The sequence below is a fragment of the Astatotilapia calliptera genome, chromosome 8, assembly GCF_900246225.1.
Source record: "Astatotilapia calliptera chromosome 8, fAstCal1.2, whole genome shotgun sequence".
Classification (NCBI taxonomy): domain Eukaryota; kingdom Metazoa; phylum Chordata; class Actinopteri; order Cichliformes; family Cichlidae; genus Astatotilapia; species Astatotilapia calliptera.
Genome location: NC_039309.1, coordinates 15,104,886 through 15,127,229, shown reverse-complemented (window position 1 = coordinate 15,127,229; position 22,344 = coordinate 15,104,886). Strand labels below are relative to the sequence as shown.

At 43.8% G+C, this 22,344-nt stretch overlaps 2 protein-coding genes across 12 annotated transcripts; both read right to left on the bottom strand.

Moving 5' to 3' along the window:
* Positions 1-599: 599 nt before the first annotated feature.
* Positions 600-9,904, bottom strand: tut1 (terminal uridylyl transferase 1, U6 snRNA-specific). 2 transcript variants are annotated; one of them, XM_026178908.1, is made up of 11 exons: positions 9,790-9,904; positions 9,642-9,710; positions 8,588-8,778; positions 8,282-8,488; positions 7,955-8,069; positions 7,716-7,843; positions 7,404-7,630; positions 7,201-7,310; positions 6,577-6,699; positions 2,122-2,214; positions 600-2,040 (listed from the first exon to the last, which is right to left on the bottom strand). In XM_026178908.1, the coding sequence occupies exons 1-11, from the start codon at positions 9,884-9,886 to the stop codon at positions 908-910; spliced, it is 2,493 nt and encodes an 830-aa protein (XP_026034693.1). In that variant the 5' UTR covers positions 9,887-9,904; the 3' UTR covers positions 600-907. The 2 variants fall into 2 exon arrangements, with proteins under 2 accessions (XP_026034693.1, XP_026034694.1); XM_026178909.1 differs by having other exon boundaries at positions 9,642-9,902.
* Positions 9,905-10,477: 573 nt separating this feature from the next.
* Positions 10,478-21,960, bottom strand: mki67 (marker of proliferation Ki-67). 10 transcript variants are annotated; one of them, XM_026178907.1, is made up of 17 exons: positions 21,630-21,960; positions 20,965-21,067; positions 20,248-20,329; positions 19,957-20,072; positions 18,142-18,211; positions 17,942-18,017; positions 17,156-17,767; positions 16,813-17,045; positions 16,385-16,737; positions 15,399-16,075; positions 14,983-15,098; positions 14,697-14,874; positions 14,463-14,606; positions 13,447-14,342; positions 13,213-13,261; positions 12,498-13,010; positions 10,478-12,343 (listed from the first exon to the last, which is right to left on the bottom strand). In XM_026178907.1, exons 2-17 carry the CDS (start codon positions 21,051-21,053, stop codon positions 10,680-10,682), a joined length of 5,868 nt encoding a protein of 1,955 aa, XP_026034692.1. In that variant the 5' UTR covers positions 21,054-21,067; positions 21,630-21,960; the 3' UTR covers positions 10,478-10,679. The 10 variants fall into 10 exon arrangements, with proteins under 10 accessions (XP_026034692.1, XP_026034690.1, XP_026034686.1 ...); XM_026178905.1 differs by having other exon boundaries at positions 15,399-16,120; positions 16,190-16,737; positions 21,630-21,832; XM_026178901.1 differs by having other exon boundaries at positions 15,399-16,162; positions 16,199-16,737; positions 21,630-21,832.
* Between the last annotated feature and the right edge of the window lie 384 nt (positions 21,961-22,344).

The following is a 22,344-nucleotide window of genomic DNA, read 5'->3' as shown; positions in this document are numbered from 1 at the left end:
ATTTTGCTTACAAAATGTAAAGGAAGGAGGGGAGGATTGTGAAATATGGGCCAAAAATCAAACCAAAACTGCACATTACCACAAGTTTCCTTTTTTTAAATAGCAGTCAGACCCAAAATACACTGTGAATCGTGAGGGATCACAAATATCCTAACCGGCTGGGTCATACGTTACAGTTTCCTCTGTAATAATGTGGCAACAATAAACATCCTGTCATTAATGTGAACCAGCGTCAGATTAACATGTACTATCTCATCTCAACACTCTTTATCATCACAGCTATCTCCATAGGCCTATCTCACAAGCAGACCATCTGTATTTCCCTATAAAAGTGAGATGAATGATGTTAATCAGCACATGGGAGCTCTGTGCATCCCTCAGCTCCACCTTGTCCTGCTGTAATAAAGAAGACTGCCTGCCTGAATAATTACTCTCATCTGTCTAAGTCATATGAGCACAGAGCCGACGAGGGAAACAGAAAAAAAGAAAGCTTCGCCCAACGGCTTCTTTCTGGAAAACCGTGAAACAAACAACTCTATTTTTGCAAATTTGTTACACTTTACAACTCTTTATGTAAAAGAAAGTGTTGAGAGGAAGAGTTTTTACAAAAGGACTTTATTCAGCTGAAAACAAGATGTGGAGCTGTTAAACCAAACAGAATGACTTTAAAAATAAGACAGTAAAACTAAGTCACGTTAAACTTAAAAATGGGCCAATCAGAACCTCAAATGTGAAATATTCAAGAACTCAGAAGTACAAACGTACAGTATGAATGAAAACCATTAAAAACATATAATAGACAGCTGTTTGTCCCTTTTTTTAATGATTCATTTACACAGCATTTACTGCATCTTTTTTTCATAACTAATACAAAAAAAATCTTTCATTTAGGGAAACATATTGCCTTTTAAGCACTAGCCTCTTCTTTTTCTAACAATGTCTCTACCATCTTGGGTAAGAAAGCTTCCAGGAAATGAAAGAAGTCTTGAAACACTCCTGTCTTGTCGCTGCTCGGCTCTAACTTGAGCACTGCCCTTGTGCTTTCTGTTCCTCCCAGCATCTGGGGCTGAACATTAAACTCCAGGGGTTCCTTGAGCTCTGGCTCTTTTTCAATGATGAAAGCCGTAACCTGGGACTCCAGCTCCACACAGCTGCCCTCTGGCCTCGAGTCAGCATCTTTGATCAGCTCCCGTTTCACTTTCCTCCTGCCCGCCCACACTACGTGTTTTTGCATGCACATCCATGCCAGGAGCTCAGGCTTCCCTCGTCTCGCCATTCTTGGCTTTTTGCCTTGCGGCGACACCGAAGCATCACTGCCAGAAGACAGCGGCCTCTTGCCACCGATAACAACTGTACCCAGAGGGCTGGCTTCGATTTGGGCTTCAGCACCGTCAAAGCTGTCACTGAGTGACGATGTGACAGAAGCTTGTGTAGTTTCCATTTCCTCAGCAGAAATGGACGAGTCCTCGCCAAATACAGCATCTTTAGAGGGAGCGAGGTGACACTTGAGAATGTTTTTCAGTACTTCCTCCACAGCAGAGCAAACTCTCTGAAACCACAGCAGCCGGAAACCGTCTCCCGCTGCGTGCAGTTCGTCGCGCAGTCGTTCTGGGAGCGAGGCCGACTTGAACGGGATACTGATGGTCAGCTGCTCTGTTTTGCACGGTGTCGCTTCCCCATGTGGGCTAAATAAGCGCACCAGGCCCCACGGTTTCCCCTTAGTAGATTTTCGCTGATACTGCAGGCTGCGGCAGTACTTCTCAGCCTCTTGGCACTCCCTCTGAAAGCTGCGCTGACACCGTTCATTCAGGTTTCCTGCTACATTGTGGGAAAGCTCAAAGGGGTCTAAGAGGTTTAGGGGGCCAAGTTTGGGACGTTGCTGATGGGCCTTGGTGGACTGGTCCTCTTGCAAAGCATCGTCCTCTTTATTCTGACTGAGGAAATCTGTGATTGGAAATGAACGGCCCTCCCTAACAGATATAACACTACTTGCAAAATCAAACTTGGCATAAAAGGAGAAGAAGGCAGCCAGCAGGGTACCTGGACAGAGAAACGATTTGTTTAGAGCGAGCAAATCTCTGACTAACACATTTCTTTCTTTACATTTTAACTTTAACTTACAGAGCTGCTGAGTGTTCTTGCTGGGGGGAACAGCAATTGGCTGACTGGGGAAGGTGCAGTTCCAGCCTTCAATCACACACTCTTCCTCCTCACCTGCAATCAAGTTAATAATTATTAACACAGGTTAAACAGTTAATACATAAGCTAAAGTCACAGTATACATTATCTAAGTTACCTTTAATAGAAACGGTCATTTTAGTCTGTCTGCAAGACAAAATATATTAAGAAGTATTTTGTTTTTTATTAAAGTTTTTCTTTAAATTAAACAGTTAATTGTAAAAGTAGGGTCAGGTAACTCTCGGTGCTCATACACTCAGATTTGTTCCTCAGTGCAAGTGATGAGAGTTGAGGGAATTCAAACTAAACAGTAGTTTAAGGAAGAAAAATTTATTTATATAGCATATTTGACACCAAAGTGCTTTACACTAAAATAAATTCGAATAAACAGACACGCATTCACAGGGTTTACATGAAAAACCAAACAGTAATCAATCATCCAAACAGAGGTCCGGCAAAGTTTCCAAAAGCATAACAGAAAAGCTGTGTCTTTATTTTAGATTTAAAAACAGCCACATATTTGTCTGAGGTCATTTGGGAGGTCATCCCATAATTTTTGGTGCAACTGCAACTTCTTTTTTTTTTTTTCTCCGCCTGTCCCATTTGGTTCTTTAGCCATCAGAATTGTTGTCTGAAGACCAACAAGGATACCCAATGGATTTACTTTGCCAAATGGATCATCGTGGCATTGCCGTATTGGTCCATTTGGTCGATCTTTGTTTTTATTATTTATTATATTTTATTTTCAGATGTTACAGACGGGACAGACATGAGTGAGAGATAGGAAAGGGAGAAAGAAAGAGGAAGGAAAGGAAAAACAGAAGGGGAGAGGGACAGTGAGAAAGGGGGGGAGAAAAAAAATAAAAATCTCCTGGATCACCTGTTGAGAGAAGAATGGAAAACAAGCAAAAAAAAGACAAAAAAACAAAAAAAACAAAGCAACATACTAAACACAACACCATCGCATTAATCTAGCTAAGTGTAAACAGCAGTAAATACTAAATATTCAATGTTGTTGTGCAGCACGCAGGACAGATGTGCTTCGAAGTAGCAGCCAAGAAAGGTGTAATTTGGGTCTACGAGCAGTGAACACCCGTGTGCATACCTGTGTGGATCAGCGCGCTTGTATTCCAAAGGTTTCTCCATGTAACGATCTGCTAGGGAGTGTGGGGGGGCCACAGCCCCGTCCTCCAGGGTGTGAAGCAGGTATGGAGGAGATCAAAACTCCAGACATCCAGAGGCCCCCAGAACACAAGAAACCATGGAAGACCAACAGAGGGGCAGCCGCGCCACTGTTCCAGTAAGAGCTGAGGAGAGTCCCAGATGAGGGCTCACTCAGCAGCCGCGGAGCAGAAGCCAGGGGGAGTTGCAGTGACGCGCCCGTGAGCTCCGCCGGCAGCCAGCTGCGCCTGAGTGACCGAGCCCCAGGCCGAGAGGCCGGGGGCACCCCACCCCCGAAGGGGCCCGAGCGAGCCCCAGGCTCCAGGCCCCGATAAGCGGCCGCCAAGGAGTGAGCCGGTGTGTACCTGGACACCCACCCCCAGACACAAAGAACCACCAACACACCGACACCTGAGGGAGTCCGCCACCGGCAGGGGAAGTGGTGGTGGGTGGAGATAGGCCTCCAAACCATGGAGGGCCTGAGATGTCCCCAGAGAGGTGGTGTCTGATACCCAACCTGACATATAGACACAGACATACAGGCACACACATATACAAACATCCATTCCCCCCCTCATGCTCTCATATGCACTTACTCCACACTCAACCAACGTGGAGACATACATAAAGAGACGTTGTACACACGATCACACTCCCCAAGCGTACTCTACAAACCGGGTCTAGGTACCCTTGCCCCTGGAGGGGGGAACTGCACCCAGACCCAGGTGGTGTTACCCTTTTCCCTGCGGTGGGGAGAGGCAGACCACCCCGACTCCGTAGCAGCAGGGAGGCCCCACACTCCAGACCGCAGTCGGACGGCCAACTCCACCTAGCCCTCCCGCTCCAGCAGGCCGCAGAGAATGGGGGTGGGAGAAGACTCCAAACCTCCCTCCACCCGCTCATTGTAGTGTTGATGCATGTGTGTTCTAAGGTGCAATTAAAACCCAGGAGGGCATGGAGCTACCTGCCAAGGAGCAGCAGGTAAGCGCATAGTCCCTCCTGATAGCCCTCAATGTCTAAGTGTATTTAAAATTGAGAGGTGGGCAACGACGCCAGGGGTGAGGTGTACACCCTGATGGTACTTTGGACTCCGTGTATCGTGCCCACCCCCAAGATCCTATATGTATGTGTAATGAGAGTGTGAATAATGTGAATGTCTAAGTTGTGGGATAAAATTGAGGCAGAGGCAGCCAGAAGGGGACAGAGGGGGGGGTAGCCTCCTCTGCACCCTGGTGACATACCCCTACTCCAAGGCCCTGCATGTGTGGGTGGTTGTGGTGGAGCGGGAAGAGAGAGGCAGCTGGAGATGCCTTCTCTGGAAATAAACTTCAACCACAGAGTGATTGAGAAGCAAACCTTAAAGATCTCCAGGGAGCGTATCCAACACGAGACAACAAACTGTGCCACTTTATACTGGACTCTGTAATGCACCAGAGCCAAAGCTGCCACCGCTGGAGGAACGTGACCTCGCTTTTTCGTCCTACTCAGTAATCAGCAGCTGCAGCGTTTTGGACTAATAGTAAACAGGCAAGGGATGATTGATTAACTTCAGCATATAGTTCATTACAGTAGTCCAGTTTATGTGTAACAAAGACATGCATAATCCTTTCCAGATCAGAAGGATTTTGTTTCTGAGCTCTTGATCTATTCCTTTGTCAAATTTCTCATTTTTGTCAAAGATTGTCTCAATGTTCTTAACCTGTGTTTTGGTACAAAAAGAAATCTTAAGGGGTCGTGAGCCGCTGAAGGAGCCATGAACAGTTTGACTCTCCCTAGGACAAAAACCCCCCGAACATCAAAATGGAAATATATACACGAGAATATATTTTTTCTCTTCCTGAAGCATTCTTCAGGAATCGTTCTCCAAGCTTCTTGAAGGACATATACATTGGAACTAACATTTACGAGGTGTGTTTGCTAGTCCCAAAAAATGTCTGTTAGCTACAAAAAACAAAACAAAAATAGACTGAGAAAAAGACAAGTAGTTTTTTTTTACTTAAGTCAGAGGTAAAGCCGCGTGTTCAGCTTGGGGAAAGCAGATTGCTGTTTAATTACTACAGTTTGAAGAAAGAAATATAAGAACTTGAATGAGCAGAACAGATATCTAAAGCTTTGTTAGCCAAGCTGCAAAAAAGCCTTTTTCACTGAGCTGTACAAATCTAGGTATGCAGCCGTCAGGACCAGCTTTGTGATTTCCCAGAAAATCACATAAAATTAACACTGAGCAGAACTGAGTTCAGCTTATTGGTGCACCCACAAAAGCACCTCATGTGGACCCTTGGGTAAATTAACTGGCCACCTCTGACGATCACTAAATACTCACTGTTCTACCTCTACCAACCTCCGTGCATATTAATGATGATATTAACCAAAATTTTTCATTTGGATTCATCACTCCATCAGACCCATTGCCACTGGTTTTCAGCCCAGTTCTTTCTCCCTGTGCCTCCTTCTTAATAATGGCTTCTTGACAGCCACCCTTCTACTGAGACCATTTCTCATGAGGCTTCAGTGAACAGTAGGCAGATTAACTGGTCAGGTGCATCTCTCACATCCTGTGTCAGAACTTTGCTGGATTTTTTTCTTAACGACTTCAGATACTGTTCATCCGCTATAGATAGTTTTTTAGGCCTTCCACTTCTTCTTTTGCCCCCCCTTGTCCAGTCTGCTCATTTTCTAAGCAAACACTGTGCAGAGATAAACCAGGCTTTAAAATTAATATTCTGTTCATTTTTGTTCCTATTAAACAGTGTTATCTTTGGCATTTTTCATAGATTCAACTAAATAAAAAGAGAACAGATTATGTGTTTTTGTGACAGGCTGCTAGTAACAAAGTGCCTAAATTTAAAAATTGCTTAGTTGCTTGTTATGTGTAGACACAACACAGGTTCTTGCTTTGAATTAGGTGCCTTTTTCATCCTTGGATGACTCACAGCTCAGTTCTAAGTGACTTAATAAACAAAGAAACATTCCTCTGATATTTGTCAGGCACAACAACTGGATTGAAGAGGATTTAAAAAAGCAGCCAATGCCCAAGGAAGAGCTTTGAAAGACCTTAAGAAAGCCCAGAGAACTATTGCTCAAAACCACTTTAAAAATGATTAGCAAGTCTGGCTCCTTGGAAGCAAAATATAAAGAAATGAGGGGTGGCTCAAAACTTTTGCACAGTACTGTATTTAGTTGGTTAAGTATACAAAAATGTCCTTGTGTGAAGTGTAGAAGCGATGCAGCACTTACAGGCCAAGTCTTTGAGCTGATCCACTGTAGGGAGGACAGCAGGCTCACAGTTTTGCAAGAAGAAGATAATCAGCAGCGTGAGAGCGTAGTTGTTCAGAAGGGGACCGGCACCACTAGGATTACCTACACACCACAATGTGACAGCATTACTAAGAAGAAGAAACGAATCAGAACACAGCCACAAGTTTTTTTGGGGGGTTTTGTCACCCGTTTGTTTACGCACTCGGACTGACGGTGACTCACGCAGCCATAACATCATTACAGTTCACTAATAAACCCGAATAACTGTTGTGCTGCTGTGACAACTGGAATAGAAGAACCATGGCTCAAGAGTAAAGGTAATCACCAGAAAGGCAATTAGTAGTGTCAGTGAGCAACATTCATTAAGATTTTAATATGAGTCGACACTGGCAATACAAGAAAAAAAGCTGTTTGTGTCGTCTTATTTCATCATAACAAGGTAATAAAATTGTAAAATCACTCTTCTCGCATCAGTGATCTAAGAGGCAGTGAAGTTCTACTGACATCTGTTGACCAGAAAATGAAATAACCACCTAAAATACAGAGGAAACTGAAACACGGGCATCCGTTTCAATGATCTTGTTTTAAGTTGCTGCGTCTTACCGGCAAGCTGCTTCTGCTTGGCCCAGTACCGGATCGTGTACACAAGAGGCCTCAGCCTTTCATCAATCCCTGAGCACAGCTGGAGGAAGCGGGTGTTTCTTACTGCTAGTCTAGTGAGGAAAAACAGCTGTTACGCTCACAGATAAAATAAAAACAGAGCTGAAGACAGCAGATGCTGCACAATATTGCATTCGCTCACCAACCTGTTATTAATGGTGATGTCCCCCTGCAGGTTAAGCTCACGGTGATGGAATTTGACAACGGGGAGACGAGCGCTGCTGACCACGTGGACTTTATGCACGCTGGGGACGCAGCGTTTCAGGATCATCGCCACGAGGTCGAGAACCTCAGCTGGAGCGGCTGTGGACAGGTCGATATCAGACAGTATAGAGTCCTCAGACCGCCCATCGTCTGACACGCCTTCCCCTGGCTGAAGAAAGAGGGAATCTCACCAAAGGCGTCTTCTTTATCGAGCTACATGTGTGATATTATGTGACCAAATGTGCGCATCGAACCTGTTCTGTGGTTGACTTGGCATGAGCCTGGAACACCTTGGTGTGTTCTAGGTCTAAGAACAGGTCCAGGTCACATGAATGGATGCCAAACGTGTTGACAGATGAACCAAATGGGAGAATCTGGCTGTCTGCAAACCACCCAACATATGGCCACAAAAGTTAGAAAAACATTTCCTTCTGCTCTTTTCCCCTCACCAATATGCATGCAAGACCTGTGTACGGGTATTTACAAAGATCACCTGGGAAAAACTCTACAAAAATCTCCTGCATGAGTTGAACCAGCAAGCTTCGGGCATTCTTTTCATTTTCTCCCAGCTGAAATTGCTCAACAACATGCTGCATCTGGGCGTTCACCTAGAGGGGAACAAAGGGCAACACCGTAGTCCCTTTGTTAACAAACATATATGTTATAAGCTCGTCTAGTCTATTCTCAAAGCTGCATATTTTCGATTACACTAAACTTGTCTATTAGCAGAGTCGAGAGTTTCATTGCTCCACAAGCAAAGTGTATTTGTCATTTTTTAAAGACACACACATTTTAGCAAAGTTTAAAAGAGGATGCTTACAGACACCAACTGACACAAGTCGGGTTTAAGGCAGTCAAGAACTTGTTGGAGGTTCTCGGGATCGTTCTTCTTCTTGGGAATCAACTTGAAATTCTTCTTTTCCCGAGGTTTGACGCGCAGCTTCAGGCCTTTCAGCTTATGCTCAATACAGGACAGAGCTGCTTGGATGCTGTCTGTCTCGCTGAATTGCACGATGGCATACACACCCTGTGAGCGCAAAGGGATAAAGTCGTGCTTTAATAGAAATGCAGTAATTTGGGGTTGCTTTAAGACTGTGCACATCTGGATCGGGTATAGTTGTCTGACCTTGTCTTTGTCAATGATGACATCTGCGACTGACCCAAACTGCTGAAAATACTCCGCTAAGTCAGTTTGGGAGATCTCAGGATTGATGCCACCAACGAACACGCTGTGGTCTTCCTGGGTCTTTCTAGTGGCGCGCACGCCACTCAGTGTCTGATGCTTCTTCCCTTTCAGATGCTGATCCAAACTTGCCGCTGTAGGACAAAAATAATGCTTCAATAAAGTTCAGGTACGGGCTCTGGAACGGGGCAGATGCATCTCTCAGGTCCTGTGCCAAGTGTTTGCTGTATTTTTATTTTATTTTATTTTTTTAACTTTGAGACATTGAACATCTGCTACAGATAAGTGGGTGTTTTTTAAGCCTGACATTTTTTAAGGACACACTGTGCTGGTTAATAGCTTTTTAAGAATCATCTTGTTTATTATTTTGTGCCTTTTAAATTGTGTTATCTTTGGCAGTTTTCATAGACTCAACTAAAGAAATGTGAACAAAATATATATTTTTGCAGCATGCTGCTAGTAACAAAATGCCCAAATATACAATTTAAAGATGGTTTATTTTTTTATTTTTGAATGAGCCAAAGGTATGCGTTAACCGGCATAATAACCAAAAGATTACTCTGAATATGGTCAGGTAAAACGACTGGACTGTAAATGAGTGAAAAACAGTCCATGTCAAAAAAACAAAACAAAACAAACAAAACCTTGAGGCTGGAGAACTAGTGCGCAACAACACTTTACAACATGGCAAGAACGTCTGGCTGCTTGGAAGGAAACTATAATCCTTCGGATCAAGACTTTTGCAGTGTTGTAGAAAAAATTACGAATTTTCTGAGTAATGTTAAACTTTAAAGCTACGGAAAATAAAGCAGACATAACTTAGTAATGTATGTGTAATTTGCAAAGTGCGGTAACACTCATTAAACTTATGACGGAAATGACTGCAACGTTCAAACTGTAGCCGCAGTTTTATTAGTTATCTGTAAATTAAAGAAACTATTACATTCACAGCACTTCAACAGACTCGTATATGGTTGAGTTAGCTTCCGTTACTTACAGTTGGATAAATTGACGTTGCACAGGGTGCACTGAAACCCTCTCGGCGTTGTTTTTATGTCAATGTCCTCTGACATGATGTAAAGAATAAGTTATAACGACAAACGCAGGAAGCACAAAAATCGCTAGCCAAGTTTGAGGCCAACAACCTTCCACGCGCCTCAAATCTCCCTCCAGCGTCGACTCCGCGTTTGCTTTCAGTCCGTCACCAAACTCCGTCCGGGTTGCTCCCATGTTTTTAATCATACAGTTCCTCTTAGCTTTTGAACTAGAGCACTCACTGTAGCAGGCATAGTCTATGGAAGTTTATTTATAAAGGGGTGGCATTGAGGCCATAGAGAAACGCTAACATTAATTTAAAAAAAAAAAAGAAATATTTTAAAATTTGTCCAATTTCACTTGAGGTCTCTAAAGTAGAATTATAAAATGCATCATTTTAAAGCCAATTTATTTCAGCTTGAAACCTTTAAGCCTTTCACTTAAGGTGAACTGTAAACCTACTGCAGAATAGAGCTTAAATTACAACCTCTGAGGTAGTTACAGCAGAGGTCTCAGGACACATTTAATTAAAACATTGTCACAAAGCCCACTATGATAACAGGCTAAACATACTATTATTTTCTTTATCACTAATTCTATTACACTAATAACTATTTGAGTTATAAACTGTGTTTACTTCTAACCTGATCATCTATTTACCAGCTGAACCCAATATGTAGATGCATTCAAAAATTGTGATTTAAACATTTTTTAATAAAATAAAAACAATTTCCACACATTTTCTAATGTAGAAAAAAATTTAATAACCAATTTTTTGAACCATAAAGTATTTGCAGAATCAGTGAAGAATAATACAGCTTGACACCAAATGATTAAAAACAAAGATTCCCTGCTGAACTCAGGCAAAGCTTTTTCACTATAAAACTATGGACTACAAAGCATTACAATCTTAAAAAAAAAAAAGAGAGAGAGAGAGAAAAAAAGCCACAAGTACAAAAATAGATTATCATTAAAAAGGTACTGATGTGTACAAATACATCTATTTGTTTGCTGATCTTCCTCTGCGGGTTTTAGGCTGCGTTTTGGCTTCAACGTTTTTCTCTGGGTTGTTTGCAGGTTCCACTTTGGCAGCAGTCTTCGCCCCTCGTCCGACTCTCTTAACAGGTCTACTGTCAACAGCTTTATCTGAGAGATCCTCCTCTTCAGTTTTGTTGGCATCATTTGACACATTTTTGCTTTCACTGTTGACTTGGTCTGCAGCTTTAGACTTCTTACCTCGCGCTGCTTTTACAGGTGTCGCCTTTGGAATCTCAAAGACTTCCAAGTGTGATTTCCACTTAACGCATCTTTTGGGCATCTTTGCGTTGCTCTCAACAGCTTCAGGATTCTTCTGATCAGTAGTCGTCGTAGGCTCTTCTGTTGTGGACTTGAATGCTCCCCGTCTTCCCTTTCTTGCTGGTTCCACTGACGTGGGAGCAGGCTCGGAAACCAAAACTGTGGATTCTGTGCTGACCTCCTCAGGAGAAACAGTTGTACCTCTGCGGGCTCTCTTGGCTGGAATGGCTTGTGAAGTCTCACATTTAGCAGAAGCCCTCACTCCCCTTGACCTGCTAGTTTTCATAGACGAGGAAAGTGGCTCAGCGTTTTTCGCCTCCTCAGCCTTCGGCTTGTGTTCAGGACTTTCGGCAGTGGCTTTAGTTTCTTCGGCAGCTGGTTTTCCCCTCCTGCCTCGTTTGGGTTTATTTTCTGTGCTGAGAACAGGGACCTCTTGGACCTCAATGGATTCCACACTCTCTGTGTCTTGTTTTGCTTTCCGCCCTCCTCTTCTGGGCTTCGTGGCCACACTGGCCTGTTCGCTTATCTGGGCTGGTTCTGTTGTTTCTGAAATGACCATTTTAACAGTTTGGGCTTCTGTTAATTCCGTTTGGGCCTCCTCAGACTTTCTTGTTAGTTTTATTTTTTTAGCAGGCTCATTCATCTTTTCTTCATCCTGTTTGGCATTTCTGCCCCTCTTTACTCTGGCTGGAGGCTGAGACTGCTCATTCGTCTCCACTGCTGCCTGCTTGACCACCTCTTCTGTCACCTCATTCTGTTCAGCGGTATCCTGTCTTGCCTTTCTCCCTCTTCGTGGTTTTCCAGCAGTGGGAAGAGTGGTCTTCTGAGGCTCAGAGTTTTCCACTTGGCTCTGTTCCCCACTTGCTGTTTCAACCGTTTCAGGCTCTGGTTGAGCTGGCTTAACAGGTGTTTGTTTTGCTCTCCTCCCTCTGACTGGCTTAACAACAGCTTCTTCTGTCTGGAGTGCAGACAGACTGGTGTTTATCAGAGACGCTTGGGCACTGGCATCAGCGGAGGTCTCAGAGGTGCTCTCCTGAGACTTTGCATTTCTGCCTCTTTTTGTGTGTCTAGCTGCAGGTGGCGCTACAGCTTCCATTTTCTTCCCTCTTCTTTCTCCTCTCGCTGGAGTAGGCACAATGGGATCTTCAGCAATTTCAGCTGCCTCTTTTTTATCTTCAAGTTCTTCAGATTCGGCCTGTTTTGCTCTTCTGCCTCGGACAGATTTCTTCTGAACTGAAGCTGGTGTCTGCACGTGAAGTAAGCTTTCAGCTTGACGTGCTTGGACAACCGTTTCCATGGCATCAGATTTGTTTTCATCAGCTCTGCCTGGCAACACCTCAGGCTGGTCACTGCAGGCTACATTTGCATCTAATTTAAACAAGAGCAAGATAAAACAAGGGGGAGAAAATTATACATAAATTATAAACATACATATGATAAAAATGAAATAACATAATGCAACATGCTCAGTTATTAGTTATACTTCCTAAGAGAAGGCACTAAATAATCTAAAGTGTTATACCTGGTGTATCTTGGGGAACATCCTCAGTTGCATTTCGTTGCTGTGACTTTTTGGGTTGCTTAGCTCTTCTTCCTCGCTTGGGCACAGCACTTTCATTTGCTTTCTCCTCAACATCAAGTGGGTGGCTCTGAACACGCTCAGCTTCAGCAGCAACTTCAGGCTCATCAGAAGACTGCTGTGCACTTCTACCCCTTTTTGGCTTAGGAGCAACTTTGGGAGAAGGAAGGTGATTCTCTTCTGCTGACAGCTCAACAGCTGTCTTCGCATTTCTGCCTCTTGTCTGTCTAACAGCAGGTGGTGCTGTAGCTTCAGTTTTCTTTCCTCTTCTTCCTCTGGATGGAGCAGGGATTACAGGCTCTTCCTGTTTATCCTCAGCTGCTTTAGATTCCACCGTTTTTGCCCTTCTGCCTCGTACAGATTTCTTCTCATGTGCAGGATCTGCATTCACAGCAGTCTTCACCTCAGCTTCCTCAAGAAGTACTGCATCTGCCTGAGAGACCGTTTCCATGGCATCTGATGTTTTATTATCATCATCATCATCATCATCATCCAAAAGGAGAGAGAGAGAGGGGGGAAAGAAACAGTTTAACGCTGAATCTGTGTGGAGGCTGATATGTTTTGACAACATTACAAAAGAAAGTCACACTGATCAAACCCTTTTCAAGTCCACGCTCCCAAGAACAAACATTTAACAGTTTTAGTTAACCTAACCCACCTTTTACCACGTTTGCACTGCTGTCGAGAGACATCTGAGCTTCACCCTGCTAAAAATAGAACAAAACCAATTTGGACAATGAGGTCTTGTTAGAAAACTAAACCATGCACACCAAACAACTTTCTAAAACCAGGGATTAGAGGCAATGGCATTGATAAGAGTTAACTCAGTAACAGACAGATGTTCAGACTTTTTTGGTGGGCATGTATTTTGTATGAATACTGAATGCATTACCTCCTTTGCCTCTGGTTGTACTGTGGGCTCAGTCAGTGGCTCCTCCATAAGTTCTTGAAGTCCCTCGAAGTCCTCCACTGGAGCATTACCCCTCAGCCTTGGCGACTTCATGAGTCTCTTGAGCCCGAAATTCGCCTCAACAGGTTCGCCTTTCTGTCTGGGAGTTCTCATGAGCCTCTTCACGCCAACCACATCTTCGACAGGAGCACCTTTCTCCACAGGTGTCTTCATCACTCTCTTGACTCCAGTGAGGTGAACCACTGGAGAGCTTTTTGGAGTTTTCATGCCTTTTGCGTCAGATTCTTGCAACTGTGCTGGCGTCTGCAGAAGCTCCTTACCACCACCCAAACTGGCATCACCAGCTTCTGGGACTTCGGGGGTCTTCAGAATCTTCCCTTGAAGGTCTTCAAGCGGTTCAGCCTTCTCCTTTGGAGTTCTAAATATTCTCTTAACCCCAGTGAAGCACTCTTGCTGTTCAGGCTTCTGTTTGGGAGTCTTCAGAAGATTCCCTCTGATGTCCTCTAAAGGTTCGGCTTTCTGTCTCGGAGTCTTCATGATCCTCTTGACTCCAGTGAGGCACTCCTGTTTTTCAGGCTTCTGTTTTGGAGTTTTCAACAGCTTCCCTCTCAAATCTTCAACAGGCTCAGCCTTCTGTTTTGGCGTTTTCATGATCCTCTTAACTCCGGTCAGAGAATCTGGTAATTCTGGCCTCAGTTTGGGAGTTGTTACAGTGGACACCTGCAAATCTGCATTCTGCCGTTCACTTGACTCTGACTGAATCTGGCCGATGAAGGTGGCGTCTTGATCTTCATCAAGGAGGCGTTGGACTGCCTCATTGTTGTATCTTCTGCCTTTTACTGCAGATGTAACACTCAGCGGAGATACTATCATCTCACCTGTAAATAAGTCATATTTTTGTTTTCCTTTATAACAATTTAATGTCCCAGCCAGCTTATTTGGACTATGCAGAACTCAAGATTCACTACCAATCAAAACACCACAAATACACAGCTTACCTGGTTCCTCTGGTGTGCTCAGCACAGATGGCTCCATCACAGATGCGCTCTGACCTCCAGCTGGTGTCTTTGTGACGCTGTTATCATCGATTAAAGACTTCCGCTTCCTTTCGTTTACAGGAGTTTTAAACATTTCAGAAATACCTGAAATCAAACAGCACAATGTAAGAAGGCACAAAACTGAAATTGGCCACAAGTTTCACCACCTGCTGCGGATGAAGGAGAGGTGCTTACCAGTCAAGTCTTCATCCATTTTCATGTTCTTTTTGAAGAGTGCAACATTGGTGACCACTCTTGGTGCAGCACCAGTTGGCTGCACAACGGTCTGTCTGTGTGCTCTACCAACAACAATGGTGGCGGGCGAGTCTGCATGTCCAGTGCTCACGTAGCCCTTCAGATTTCTGGCAGGTGTCTGATTGGTGTTTTGGAAAGACAAGTAGATTTGATAAAGATCATTATAAAGATTCAGAACAACAGACGCATAAACATAAAACATAACTGTACTTGGTACAATATGTACCTGTGGTTTGGGCACTGCTCTCTTCTTAGGCTTTTGGCCAATGGTTTTTTTAAGTGGAGCAACAACTTGAGCCTTAGGTTGACCAAATTTCACAATGTGCGCCCAAGGATTGGAGACTGGATGGACATGAGAGAAAAAAGAAAGAAAGAAAACACACAAAATTAATCTTCTCATTCTCATCGTGATCATCAGATTTCTTTTTCCACAACAACTGCATTAATTAATTATAAACAGCTTTGAAAGATTAAATTAAATTTACATTTTTAAAGATGATAAAAAGAAAATGAGTAAAACAAGTAGCTTTCAGCTACTCCCACTAATGACCTTCATTCTGACTGGAACTGACAGATTTCTAGTGCTGGGAACAAAAACCAAGAGTTGAAACCAGCTATCAAACATTTCAGCACTTATCATACCTTTTATAGATGCTCTTGAAATGCCACTTCTTCTGTGCATCTTTACTGCACTCTTCGCAGCACCTGGAGTCTTCTGCGAGGTGCTTTTCCTTCCCTTGTGTGTTTTAGGGGTGACGGTGGGCAAAAGAACCTGGTCAGTGACCTTGTCGGCTTCAGCTATTGGAGAGGGTGTACTAATTTGTGACACAGAAAATCGCCCCTTGACTGTGGGGGTCTGAACTCCTGAATTAGTGGGAGTTTTAGCTGGTGTAAGGACGACAGTAGGGACACTTTCCAAAGAAGTACCAGGCAAACCCACAGTTGCCCTTCTTTTTCCAGCAGGAACTTGCTCGTGGGGAATCTGCCCTGGGGCTGAAGCCCTGCGTTGAGTTTTCTGCTGTTCATTGGTTTTAGGAGTTTCCACTTTAGGAGGAGATCTTCCTCTTGCAGGAGATGGGCTCTTGGATTTTGGTGATTTATTCGCGGTTGCTTTAGGAGAAGCAGATCTAGATTTGGGTGATTTATTGGTAGGAGAAGCTGCTTTGGGAGACGGGGACCTGGACTTGGGTGACTTGGGCGACTTCTTCGCGGGAGACGGGGACCTGGACTTGGGTGACTTGGGCGACTTCTTCGCGGGAGACGGGGACCTGGACTTGGGCGACTTCTTCGCGGGAGACGGGGACCTGGACTTGGGCGACTTGGGCGACTTCTTCGCGGGAGACGGGGACCTGGACTTGGGCGACTTTGCAGGAGACGGGGACCTGGACTTGGGTGACTTGGGCGACTTCTTCGCGGGAGACGGGGACCTGGACTTGGGCGACTTCTTCGCGGGAGACGGGGACCTGGACTTGGGCGACTTCTTCGCGGGAGACGGGGACCTGGACTTGGGCGACTTTGCAGGAGACGGGGACCTGGACTTGGGTGACTTGGGCGACTTCTTCGCGGGAGACGGGGACCTGGACTTGGGCGACTTCTTCGCGGGAGACGGGGACCTGGACTTGGGCGACTTTGCAGGAGACGGGGACCTGGACTTGGGTGACTTGGGCGACTTCTTCGCGGGAGACGGGGACCTGGACTTGGGCGACTTCTTCGCGGGAGACGGGGACCTGGACTTGGGCGACTTGGGCGACTTCTTCGCGGGAGACGGGGACCTGGACTTGGGCGACTTCTTCGCGGGAGACGGGGACCTGGACTTGGGCGACTTCTTCGCGGGAGATGCTGCCTTGGGTGATGGTGATCTGGATTTGGGAGACTTCTTCCCAGAAGTTGGAGTCTTAGGAGAAGCCATTTTCTTGCTCGGTGATTTCTTAGGTGATGGTGTTTTTGTTTTTGCAGGACTTTTTGCACGTGGGCTGCCCTCCTATGGAAAACAATATGTTTTAAATAAGTGTTTAACATTCCAAGTATACTGTCACTTTAAACTGCCCATTCTTACTTTTAGCAAGCCGATGACGGATGCTCGTCTAAGCAGTGACTGCTTGGGTCTCAAGAGAGACAAGCTCCTCCGTGGGGTAGCCCCCTTGCGTAATGGAGAGTCAGGAGGCAACCGTTTGTCAAACAGCTCTGGGCTCAGGTAACCTCCAAAGGAAACGCGTTTCCTCTTCGCTTGCTGTTTGGGCACGTCTTCTCCGAGTTCTCCACTCTTGCGTTTTTTGGACACTTCTTTTCCTATGAAAACAAAATATGCTCGTACATTAGTATCAAGCTACCAGAAGTGTACAATATCAATTATACAGCCACACCCAGAAATATTATAATTCAATTTTGAGCAGGAAAACCTTTTCCAGCTGAATTCCTGGGTGATGCCTTTGTTTTTTCTTCTTGGTTCTTGGTCACTGGAGTTTTGCCAGGTGACATTTCCTTACTCCTCCTCCTCGCAGGCGACTTGGGTGTTTCAGCTGTAATTTGCTCAATAACCTCATTTACAGTAAACTTCTGAGGAGTTGCGCCATCTCTTTTCCGAGGTGAAGCCGTTTCAATCACGCTGCCATTTTCAGCCTTTTCTGCTCTGGGTTCAGCCGTCTCAGCAGCTGGAACCTTCGCTTGCTTCCTCACAGACGCTGGGGTTCCCCCGTTTGTACTTCCAGGTCCAGCTAGAACTTCACTTTTCTTAGGAGTGCTTTTTCTCTCAGTGAAAATGGCACTACCTTTTCTGACCGAATTGGGTTTTGGAGAGGCGACCTTTGAGGAAGGCGTTGCAAGCTGACTGGCACAAGATTTCCGAGGGGTCTTGACATCCAGAGATTTTTTGATCATTTGATACAGGTCGCTGAAGGGGGAGTTGCTCTTGCCTTGTAGCAGGCTATCATCTGCCTTGGACTCCAACTCTCCGGTTTTCTCCAAGGAACGCTGAATATTGTCATGGCTGGCTCCATCTTTAAGACAAGTATCTTAAAAAAAAATAATAAAACAAATCAGTCAGTGGCTGTTTAGCTGCTTGTTCTGCAAGACCATTTACAGCTTTGGTTACATGGGTCTGCTTATTTTCAGACATATTTAGTAAGTGTACGCTGCTTCACATAGCTACATTGCTAAAAACGACTGTTTCTAAATAGAAATCACACCTGATGACACTTCAGAGAATCTCTTTTCTCCTTTTTCCACAATAGGGGTGTCACCCACTTGCTGGTCTTGAAGAACCTAAGAATAAGACGCCCCCATTAGTAAAACAATCCAATTTATTAGAAAGGTAATAACTTTTTTAAGAGAGTTGTGGAAGGCTGAAATAGAGTGGTTTAAAAGGAAAATAAATAAATAAAATTACCTTGAGGGTTTCAGGTTTGCCTCCAATGGCAGACCTCTTCTTTGGCGTTTGTGCCGGAGGATACTCAAACCTGAAATAATCAAAAGCAAAGACATAGAAGACGCCCTTTAGGGTAACCATGACAATGCTAACATGGAGACACTAAGTACAGGACTGTTTCATTTCCACTGCAAGCAGTATAATCTATGAGCTCTTAAAATATGTTAAACACATCAGAAGATTCCAATTACCCACCACTTTTCTACAAGATAGATTATCTCATTTTTATCTCTACATGAAAAACAATAAATTAACTCCAGTGCTGCTCACCTGAATTTGCATTTAGCAATAATAACCAACAAACCAATACCATGTTAACTGAAACGGCCAACACAGATTTCATATTAGTATAGAGATTGAAAATGTGACGTCACTCAGGGGTAAAACCGCAAATTCTGGGAACTCGTGGCAAGAGGTACTAGCGCACGCAGGCTTTCAATTGAAATCAGTTATACAGCGATAAAAAGAAACACAAAAAATGGCAGGAAGCTGTTGTATCATTAACTGCAATAGCCGGTCGCATGACAGCCACGGAAAGCCGACGGGTAAAGAGATCGGTTGTTATCGGATTACGTCGTTGAAGAGAAATTGTTCGAGCCATGTTTCCGAAGTAACAAAGAGGCGACTGGATTGCAGCCATTCAAAGACAAAATATAACGTCCCAGAACACCAGCTCACAGGTTAGTCTGCTCCAAGCATTTCCACAAAGGTCAGTCTGCTGTTGTAGTTAATGCGTCATTTTTATCACATAATTGGTGATATAGGTTACAAGCAAGTCTGGCGCTGAACAGAAATTGTCGCGCTATGCTCCTTTATTTATTGTGCATAAATAGTAAATTGTCCTGACACAATATTGCGTTTCGCTTCTGTTATTACCATGGTACACTGACAAAAACATATACTTTTATTCACAGGACAAAACTGTTGTTTTGTATCACTAATTGCCCAGTACGATTACAGCATACAATATTATTGTCACTGCTACATTTCTGTAATGAACCAGAAATTATTTCTTCTACTAATTAATTACCGTTGAGCTCAAAGGTCCTATTAATAAACTGTTAGCGAATGTGTATTTATGAAGACGATTTGTGAGACTGGTAAACTTTTGATATGTACGATGGTCTTTACTTTCTACACGGTGCATTTCAAGGTCCTGCACCCATCCGTCGGTAAACTGTACCTGGGCTTGTTGCAGTGACCTGAAGTTACTAAACTTCACGAGTGTATGCACGCACTCAAAGAACCGTATAATTATAAATATGAGCGTGGTGTAGTTGGGCAACACGCTAACGTATTTTGTCCCTCTGTGTGCTCGTAAGGGTCTAACACTTTCACTGGTTTGATTTTTTTCCTCGTACCTTTTCTTTGACTTTTCATTAAGTCTGTCTTTGCACGGACCGGCATTGTTCTCCTTCGTTTTGTGCATACCTTTTTGGGGGGCAAAGAAAAAGCAAGAATTTATTGGAACCGAAGAATGAACGTTTTGCGGTGCTGCAAATGTTTGCATTTGATGCAGGTATTTGGATTGTTTTGCCACGAGTTACCGGCATGCAATGCGCGAAAGTCACGTGGTCTGTCAATCTCTATTGTTGGGCTTAAGCATTACATTCGGTTTCAGCGGGTTCCTCACATCCTTGACTTTTTGCAGGTTGCATTTCAGAGATTAGACTTCTGTTCCAACAACACACGCAACTTGAATGCCCTTTACCTCAGCGTTTGTCTAACGGCTTGTGAAAAAAGGTTGTTAAAATGTTTCTTTCAGACCACACTCACCTGAAAGAACGGTCGATAATGGTTATAACATCTCCATGCTTCAAGCGCTCAGACTGCTGCAAAACCTCGCCATTGACAAGCGTTGGATTTGCTGAGCTTAAATTGGTCAAAATGACCTGGCAGAAAGACAGAGCGAGAGAGAAACACCACATGAACAATGAAAACATTTCAAAGCAGAAGCACAACTACATGATTACACAGCATCTAAGCAAACATTCCCCACAGCAATCATTTTTTAAATATCGGCAAACTAAGGCCATTAAAGCAGTCACACTCCTTGTATTTTCTTACCTCTTTATTCTCATTCAAGTCAATCCGGCAGTGCTCCTTGGAGACTTGAGGAAGCTGAATACGAATATCACAGTCAGGCTTCCTGTAAGGTCACAAGCAGAAGGCATTCAGCTGCATGATAAGTGGAACCTCTTCATATTTACATGTAACTGGGAGCTGATCTTTAAAGGCTCATGAAGAAAGACTGATTCTTATACAGCGCTTTTCTACTCTCACGGAGTACTCAAAGCGCTCTATACAACATGCCTCATTCACCCAATCATACCCATTCTCACAAGCACTTTATTTATACATAGTGCTTTCTAACGACATTCATACTCCGATGGACCCATCGGAGAGCAAGTTCGGGTTAGTATCTTGCCCAAGGATACTTGACATGCAGACTGGAGGAGCCAGGGATCGAACCACCAACCTTCCGATCAGTAAGTGACCAGCTCTACCTCCCTGAGCTACAGCCGGTCAGATGGTGCAAAACTGATGTGGATTTTCTTGAGAGCTTTGATCTAACAATGTAAAGTCTACTGTATATGAGAACAAACATAGTTTCTTCACTTCAACAGCTTAACAGTAAAGTTTTTATAGCCCATCACAATCGCAACATGAGAAACATTGATGAAGTGTATGCGTTTTCTGTAGTACACGAGGGTGTCTTACATGTATGAACACTACTGTAAGTGGGATTAAAACAGAAGGTAAACAAAGGCCAACTCTACCAACCTTCCAAATAAACATGCTGCAGTCAGAGGAAATTCAGTCCCATCTCCTCCACTCCGCTTAATCACGACAATCTTACCGTGCAACGGCATTTTCCCAACGTTACCTGGGAACATTACGAAACACAAGTGTCAGCAGCGAAAGGCACAGTCAAATCCACATTAGACAATCAAACTTTAAATGTTAAATAGCATTTAAATGTAGTTCCAAGCCGAGGAAAGACATTTACTAGGCGGCAACATTGTATTCATACCTAACGATGACATTTAGCTATTTTTTTTTAATTTGGTTTATGACATTTTAGGTAGTTTTAGTTTATTCTACACTTCTTTTTAACTCTATGTAGGATTAATCTAATCCTAGATTTGTTTTGTATTTCTATTACAAACCAGCAGGACCGTTGTTCCTCAGTAAAGCGCTAGCAAACGTTTTCCCAGTATCCCACGTGCATGGTGGCCTCGACTGTAGTTTTCGTCTTGCCAGAAATACATAGCTAGCTGTAAGTTTGATTGTTTTTTTATCATTTACTACATTCTCTAGTTAAAAAAAGAAAAAACGTGTATCGTTATAACGCCACCGTTAAAAAAACTTAATGTCGGGTCGCCACTTGTGTTACACGACTTATTAAACTCTAATATAACGGTCGTTTAGGACTATCGTATCCTCACCTGAAAGTCACTTTGCAGATGCGTGAAATCCTGGGAAATCCATAAACATAGACAAGGATACAACGAGGACTTTAACTACACGATCATATCAGCCTAAAGTTAAAACGACAATCTGCCATGCCGACGACTACCTAACGTAAGCAACCTTCAACAGCGGTCCCTTGTTGTCCGTCGCCTGGTCCAGGGAAGTGTTGTGATATCAATCCGCCAGACTTAAACGCACTCGGTCGCCCCACTAAAACTTGACTTCACTTGTGTTTTGTAATGAAATGCGTGTAATATTTTGTCATACTAGGTTTGTCATGCACTGTGTATTTGCTCTGATCAAATTGAACTCGCGTTTAGACAAAAGGGACTATTTTGTTTACAAATTTGGCGGAACAATATCACATCGGTGAATGGATGGGCATTTGAAAATATTTGAAATTCCGCGCGAAGCATCGTGATTGGCTCAGACGTCATCGTTTCGTAAAATGGGTGGGGCTAGTAGCGCAGCGTAAACTTCTCGAAGCAGCACTCTAAGCGCCCAAGTAGGCTATTTAAAGCTCAGCAGCATATTCAGTCCACTTTGATGCAAATAAATACAAAAATAAAAAGTTACTAGTACTTACCTTTTTCATTCACAGCAGCTCCACAATGGTGAGAAATACAGTCTACACAATACCATACCATACCACCTTTATTTATAAAGCACTTTAACATAAAACCAGAGTTC

What these genes read in the sequence shown, in the direction of transcription:
- mki67 (XM_026178897.1), bottom strand. Translation starts at nt 21,053, where the DNA reads ATGCCGTTGCACGGTAAGATTGTCGTGATTAAGCGGAGTGGAGGAGAT. An exon ending in CAGGAATTCAGCTGGAAAAG is followed by an intron (nt 17,046 to 17,155) that starts GTTTTCCTGCTC and finishes TTGTTTTCATAG; the next exon opens with GAAAAGAAGTGTCCAAAAAA. An exon ending in GAGCAGTGCCCAAACCACAG is followed by an intron (nt 14,875 to 14,982) that starts GTACATATTGTA and finishes AACACCAATCAG; the next exon opens with ACACCTGCCAGAAATCTGAA.
- tut1 (XM_026178908.1), bottom strand. Translation starts at nt 9,886, where the DNA reads ATGATTAAAAACATGGGAGCAACCCGGACGGAGTTTGGTGACGGACTG. An exon ending in AGATTTGAGGCGCGTGGAAG is followed by an intron (nt 9,711 to 9,789) that starts GTTGTTGGCCTC and finishes ACATCATGTCAG; the next exon opens with AGGACATTGACATAAAAACA. An exon ending in CAACGTCAATTTATCCAACT is followed by an intron (nt 8,779 to 9,641) that starts GTAAGTAACGGA and finishes TTTGTCCTACAG; the next exon opens with CGGCAAGTTTGGATCAGCAT.